The sequence below is a fragment of the Nicotiana sylvestris genome, chromosome 9 (genome assembly GCF_000393655.2).
Source record: "Nicotiana sylvestris chromosome 9, ASM39365v2, whole genome shotgun sequence".
NCBI lineage: Eukaryota > Viridiplantae > Streptophyta > Magnoliopsida > Solanales > Solanaceae > Nicotiana > Nicotiana sylvestris.
Window position 1 is genome coordinate 139311217 of NC_091065.1, and position 7715 is coordinate 139318931.

The 7715-nt window shown below is 37.5% G+C and overlaps 1 protein-coding gene across 1 annotated transcript in view; it reads right to left on the minus strand.

The window, feature by feature from the left end:
* The window catches only part of LOC104222395 (mediator of RNA polymerase II transcription subunit 25-like), a 42181-nt gene extending 34853 nt beyond the window's left edge, over positions 1 to 7328 (minus strand). Inside the window, exons 1-2 of the mRNA XM_009773627.2 lie at positions 7085 to 7328; positions 131 to 161 (exon numbers count right to left, since the gene is read on the minus strand). Of these exons, the coding sequence (XP_009771929.1) occupies positions 131 to 161; positions 7085 to 7185 (132 nt within the window). The 5' untranslated portion in view covers positions 7186 to 7328. The remainder of the gene's footprint in view (positions 1 to 130; positions 162 to 7084) is intronic.
* Between the last annotated feature and the right edge of the window lie 387 nt (positions 7329 to 7715).

The window sequence follows — 7715 nt, forward strand, 5'->3', positions numbered from 1 at the left end:
GTGCTTAAATGAATTATAAATTGCATTGGTCATGATGCATATTGAGATATTAAGCTTATACAAAATAACCATCATATAACACTAGAGAAGAATAAAAAGTATAGTAAATGAGCCATTTAGATATGCAAACCTGTGAAGTCGACTCAGCTCCAAAAAAGGACCTGCACAAATTACAAAAAGGCTCTTACTCGGTAAAACTTCATCTTGAAAACTACTTGCAGGATTTAATATGATCAACATTAAAAACAGCTTTGATACTTACTAAGAAGCTATAAAAGATATAACTGCATTATATCAATCTAAATTTTAGGGGAAACAGGAAGCACTGCAATTTTCTCTGTTTGGTGGCTGCAGGGGCAATGCTCTCTATTACCACTTTTAAGTTCCATAACCAGGCATCAGAGGACCTAAACCAAAACCTCTTCCAGGAAAAACAAAAATAAAATATAAAGAAGAATGAAATGGATGACTAGTTAAAAACCGTCCAATCATCATATAAAGATTTTAAGAACGAATTCATTCCTTTGAAATGATGGAACAAGCGTGAACAAGCTGTATAGAACCACCTTTGGCAGATAACAATGTTTCATCAGCTTTGATTCAAATACTAAGCAGACATCAAAGTTTAGTACAACCACAAGGCGGAGGTATATGTATCAACCATCCAAGCGAAAGTAAATCTCTCAACTATCCAAGCTAAAAGCGAAAAAAGCCAAATGTATGATAGCCAGAGTAAAGCTAGACAAAATGAAGAGCCCTGTAGATGAAGAAGGAGGAATTCTCAGCCATTTCCTCAACAATACACATGTTTTTGCTTGCATGTGTGCGGCTCTATATATTTGAGGAGAAACAAACTAACATCAATTCAAATTGGACAATCTCACCCTTTAGAAATACCAGTACAAGAAACAACTCAGAAGCATCTCAAATGGAGGGAAGTAACTGCAAACTCCTAAATGTTGAGTTGCATCAACATTCCACACCATATGGCTAGAGCTTTTTCCTGGTAATCTTGGAAAGATGATACTCCCATATAAATGTGGAAATGTTCTAAAAACATCCTAATAGTTATGCAAATTTAAGATTTCTGAATAGTTAATCTTACCATTTAAAAGTAAAATCTGCATTTAATACTTCTTCAAAGTTTATAGATTTCACTAAGCATGGAATGCAGTGAGCCAGCAGGTCAACTAATGGGAGAGGAGACAATCAATCTAAGAAACTGCAGGTCTCAATAAGTTTATAATGCGCCAGAAACAGAACTTTAAAGCATGCGTAAATAGTTGATAAAACAATAATGTTATGACCGGGGCAAATCTGAGTGGAGGGAGTGAGTTCACGTGCAGCCCATGCTCCCCTCCCTAAATCGAGTATAGTAATGGTAAATTTTGAATGGTATGTTTCTTCGTAATTAATCAAATATATAATATATGTGTGTGTGAGTGTGTGTGCACCCAAGCTTAAGGCCTCATTTGTTTGTACTTAATGAATGTCTGAATCTTAACTATTTAGATCTTGGATATTAACTGCATTTGTCTTTTAAGTCTAAATGTTAGTTATTCAGGTCTTATACATTAAGTGTGTTTGTTTTTTTAATTTCACAACCACTTAATGGGTCTGAATAGGTTCTGAATAGGTCTGAATGATTTCATTAAGATGCTATCATCCACATTCACTATTAACTACAGTCATCGGCCACTGTAATCACCTACCACCAGTCCACCATGCACTACCCACCATCATACTCAACCAACAACAACAACAACCACACTCAACCACCACCAACGACCATCACCATACTTAACCACCACCAACGACCATCACCATACTTAACCACCACCAGCGACTACCACCATCCTCAACCATAGCCGTCACAGCATCATTATTGACTACCATCATCTACCACCCCACCATAATCGACTACCACCATCCACCACTTTCATTATTATCAACTAACACTACCATCATCATCCTCAATCACAACCACCCATCCATCCACCTCAACTACCACCACCAACCACCTCCAACACCATCATCAGCCATAGTCGCCACAATCTACCATTATAAATTATCACAACCCACCACCACATTCCTCAACCACATCTACCACAACCAATTGCCACTAACTACTAGCCAGACCACCACCAGCCACCGCCTCCAGTCGGCATCCACAAGCACCATCGTTAGCCATTACCACCCCAACTACCATATTATTTTTTAAAAAAAATATTTTGTTAATAGAATATTAAATTAATTAGTATTTTATTTGAATTTTTTATTTATTAATTTTAAATAAAGATAACTTTTAAATATTCAGATGTTGAAAAAACAAACAATCTTAATCATTTATTTTTTAGATACTAATACACATCTTAATATTCAGACGTGTATTCAGATTTAAACGCTTTAATCTTCACACATCTTAATATTCAACTATGCATTCAGATTCACGCCTCATAATCTTAAAAAAATAAATGAGGCCTAAAAGGTCTTATAGTGCAATAGTTAGTCGGTGCATCTCTAAAAGTGAGGTCAAGGGTCTAATTCTCACATCCACTTTGCGTTTTGATTAAGTAATTTTTTCTTTGTCTTTCTTTGTTTGTTTAATTTATTCATTCAAAATTGGCAAGTCTATTGAAATCCCTATTCTCCTTTTTGTAATAACAAAATTATATATAATTAAAGCAAACGTCTGTATAACTGTAGCATTTTGACATTTGTACGAAGAACTTAGAGACAAATGCAGGGACAAGAAGTTGTACAAGCTAGCCAAGGTGCGAGAAAGGGAGGCCCGTGACCTGGACCAAGTGAAGTGCATCAAAGATGATGAAGGCGGAGTATTGACGAAAGAGACACATATTAGACATAAATGGCAGATATACTTCCATAAACTCCTAAATGAAGAGGGGGATACGGATATTGTATTGGGTGATTTGGAATACTCCAAGAATAGTCGAAATTTTGGTTATTGTAGTCGTATTAAAATTGAGGAGGTCGAGGGAGCTATGCATAAGATGAGCGGGAAAAGAGCGACCAGGCCAGACGAAATTCCAGTGGAATTTTGAAAGAGCGCAGAGAGGGAATGGCTCACTGGATTGTTTAACACCATTTTTAGGACGAAGATGATGAATGTAGAATGGCGGTGGAGTACGATGATTCATTGTACAAGAACAAGGGTGACATCCGAAATTGCAACAACCAACCATCCTTGTTCATAGTGGTTTGGGAGTTCTCTCCAAACTACTAGGTCAAGGGTTCAAGGTAGGTAGACAATCTCAAACAACAACTATAGGGGTATTACGTTGTTGCGCCAATGAATGTTTGGGAGAGGGTGATGAAAGCAAGGGGTAGGAGGAGTATCTATTTTCGAAAACCAGTTCGGATACATGTCGGGACGTTCGACTATGGAAGCCATTCACCTTGTAAGAAGGTTGGTGGAGCAGTATAGGGAGAGACAGAGGGACTTACATATAGTATTTATTGACCTAGAGAAAGCATACGACAAAGTCCCAAAGGAGGTATGGAGATGTTTGGAGGCTAGAGGTGTTCCTATTGCTTACACTAAGGTGATTAATGACATATATGATGGAGCTAAAACCCGAGTGAGGACAATGGGGGACTCAGACCACTTTCCAGTTATGAAGGAGTTGCACCAAGGGTCAGCTCTTAGCCCATTTTTATTTGCATTAGAGATGGACACACTGATGCACCACATTCAAGGGGAGGTGTAATGGTGTATGTTATTTGCGGATAATATTGTACAGATTGATGAGACGAGAAGCGGTGTCAACGCGAGATTGGAGGTTTGGAGACAGGCCTTGGAGTCCAAAGGTTTCAAATTGAGTAGGATCAAGACAGAATACTTGGAGTGCAAGTTCAATGACGGGACCAATGAAGCGGGCGTAGACGTAAGGCTTGATACACAAGTCATCCCTAAGAGAAATAGTTTCAAGTATCTTGGGTCTATTATCCAAAGTAATGAGGAGATTGACGAGGACGTTACACGCCGTATTGGAGCGGGGTGGGTGAAATGGAGGCTCGCATCTGGTATTTTATATGATAAGAATGTGTCACCTAAACTTAAAGGTAAGTTCTACAGAGTGGTTGTTAGACCGACTATGCTGTATGGAGCAGAGTGTTGGCCAGTCAAGAACTCTCATGTTCATAAGATGAAGGTAGCAGAGAGAAGGATGTTGAGATGGATGTGCGGATATACTAAAATTGATAAGATTAGGAATGAAGACATTCAGGCCAGGGTGGGAGTGGCCTTAATGGAGGACAAGATGCGAGAAGCGAGGTTTAGATGGTTTGGGCATGTAAAAAGGAGAAGCACAGATGCCCCAGTAAGGAGGTGTGAGAGGTTAGCCTAGGTAGGTCTGATAAGAGATAGAGGTAGGCCAAAGAAGCATTGAGCAGAGGTGATTAGGTAGGATATAGCGTTGCTTCAACTTACCGAGGGCATGACCCTTGATAGGAAGATGTGGAGGTCAAGAATTAAGATAGAAGGCTAGTAGGTAGCCGAGAGTATTTCTTTCCCATACCAGTAATACTAGTGTTAGTCTTATATTCTATTATTGTAAGATTTCTACTGTTGTATGTTGTTCCTTCAGCTTCATTTTCTTATTATCTTGTTATTACTGCTTGTTACTATCATTTTTTCTTCATTTTTCCTTAAGTCGAGGGTCCATCGTAACCAACATCTCTACCTTCTAGGTAGGGGTAAGGTCTGCGTACACACTACCCTCCCCAGACTCCACTTGTGGGACTACACCGGGATTGTTGTTGTAAAGAAAATGTCTATATTAAAACCAATAGAGGAGGATGTAGCATATAGTCAATGGATTCGATAATTAATCCCAAAATTTTCGATACGGAGTGTATATGTGTGTGTGTGTGAGAGAGAGAGAAAGAGAGTGAGAAATCACAACAATCTCAATTTTTTCTTTTGATTCAAAAGTCTAATGGGTTCAATGTTAAGAACCTAAAGGTTGAGGGCAGTCAAATTTAAATGTTGGATTCGCTTATCCATAATAGTGCATCCATCGTCTTGAAATCCTGGCCTTTGGTCATACACAACATAAATTTTCCAATTGACATAATGTATCTTCTCCTAATTTCAATCAACCCAAGAAAGAAAATAATAAAGTAGAAAGTCGTTTTCCAATTTGTACCCCAAAAAGCCTGTTTATAAACTACTTTATCGCTGAAATGCCTCTTCTAAAATAACATTAACCTAGTTTACTTATCTAATCAAAGAAATCGCTCTATCCATGCAAAAGATCAAAATGCATTGTTGATCCCAAGCTCCGCATACTTAATTAATATGCAACCAAAAAAGTTAGACAAAAAGGTAAATGATCTTTTTTTTAATAAAAATGGTCACATTTCCCTTATTCATGCTTCTCGTACACCTAAGGGCTTGGCCCATATAATTTTTTCTAAAATAAGAGGGGAAATCCATCGGTCTAAATAATTCACCATAACTGGATTTACGTATTTAGAATGTATTGATGTGTTATATTTAAGTTGTCTAGCATCCTCAATCTCTATTGTTGCAGTATTACAGTCTCTTTTAAAGAAAGCAGATTAGCAAGATGATGGTACTACTATAAATACAAAACAAAAACAAATAAACATAAATAAGATAAGTAGTTAAATTAAAGAGATAGAACAGAGTAACCAAATTGCCGAAATTAAACAAAGATGGAGGCAGTTGAAACTTGAATGGTAGAATCCCCAATTGAGAGCCTTAAAAACTGAAAGATGAGAGAGATACGGGATCTGAGAAGCTTGCAAGATAACTAATGGAGAAATAACACTAGGCGTCAATATGAAATTGCAAGTGGGATTTACATAGTTTTAGGGGTTTGAGAGAATCACGTAAAGAAAACATCTTAAAGAAGGGAGGGTGGGGTAGTGCAGCGGTTGGAATTCCCGTCGTTGGAGGTAAATATGAGTTCTTTAACCCCCATCCCTCGGGCATCAAAATTTACGTAAGCCATTCATTCTTGTTACGTTCTTTTTCAAAGTTCAACTTTGGTATCAAGGCCTCAAAGTTTGTCATTCAAATTTATTAGTTTGATTCTTGGAGAACCTCAAACGCCATGTTCGCACACGATTATCACATAATTAGGTGGTACTTCCCTAGAATGGTGTTTTCTTAATGATGATCTAGCATTGTAATCAGTGGCATGCCTAAGTTCCCCTTAGAGGTGTCGACATTTAAAAATATGAAAAAATTAACAAATCATTGCAACGACATTGTACTTAGAAAGCACAATTCCGATCATAATAATAAAACATAATTCAAGTACATTATTACAACTCACGTCGACGAATTTTCACTTCCCAAAATGTATTCATAATAGCCTTATTTCAGATGCATTGCTTTAAACTTAGATCACAGGTTCAAGCCATGCGCCAAGTGAACTAACTCTAGAATTTAAGTGGAGAAGGGTAGAGGGACGGGCCTATCATCCTCGAGCTTCAAAAGGTGTGGTTGGCCCAAAGGTCATTTCCAAACGGATTTCTCAGTCATAAAAAAAAGGATGCATTGCTATAAATAAGTTTTTGTTGATACAAGCACCAACTCTAGGCTCAGTTGTTTAGTTTAAACCCACCATAAAAGAGGTCAGGAGTTTGATCCCTTCTGGCCTCATGCTGTTAACCAAAATTTTAAAATACAGGTAGAAGGTTGAGGCTCGAACTCCCGTCCTAAACTAGTGAGATGAAGCGCTGACCAGTGAGCTAAGACGGACTAATAAGGTAAATCCGCCCCTGATTGGAATGGTGCCTTTCGCATGCCTGTAAAAGTGTTTCTCAGTAAATCTGATTCTAGTAAAATGGGCATCATATCACATAACCGACCAGCTTGTGGATTATATATACGCCAAATCGCTGAATCAACAACTCAACTTTGATAGCAAAACATGAATACCAAAACAAAACGGCAATATGTAGCACGGGAGTAATAGTCGTAATACTAATAAGGAATTAACTTCATAAGGAATAAGTCTAATTAGTATTGGTAGCCCTAAACTACACATTTTATTTGACCCAAAGATGAATTGGAGAGAGAGTGTACCGGATAATTTTATCAAGGTAATCGGAAACGATGGTATGCCAGAAAGGGCCCAAAGCAGCAGTGCCTTCAACGGCGACGATCAGTTGTTTGTCCGCCACCATGTGTGTATGTGTGTACTTATCAAAAGTTCTTGAAATCGATTCTTCGTATTCTATCAATCAATCTTCCTCTTCGAATTTGCTAATAAGTCAAGTTCAGGGATGGGCCGTGGAATTGCTAACCCATGAAAAGTTCAACTTTGGATGACACCACGTTTGCCCGCTTTCTCATAACTTAAACTGCCGTTTCCAGGTCCGACGTTGTCTTCCCTTTATTGTGGTCTTTTTCCTCTTAACTTAATAATAATAATAATAATTTTTTCTCTAATGTGTTGTCCATATCATTTTGTTTGAGCAAGCAAAGTCAGAAGAAAATTTTTTCTTAAAAAAAAAAAAAATTGTTCCACAAATTACCTAAAAATTATGGATACCCCAACTTTCGCTAAATAGGGTGAACGGCCAAAGTCAGCTGTCTATATATCTATTAATATTCGTATCTATATCTATATATATCATATATCATATCATATAATATATTATATTATAAGTGTGAACATTATATATTAAAGTCAAATGAATAAAATGAACATATA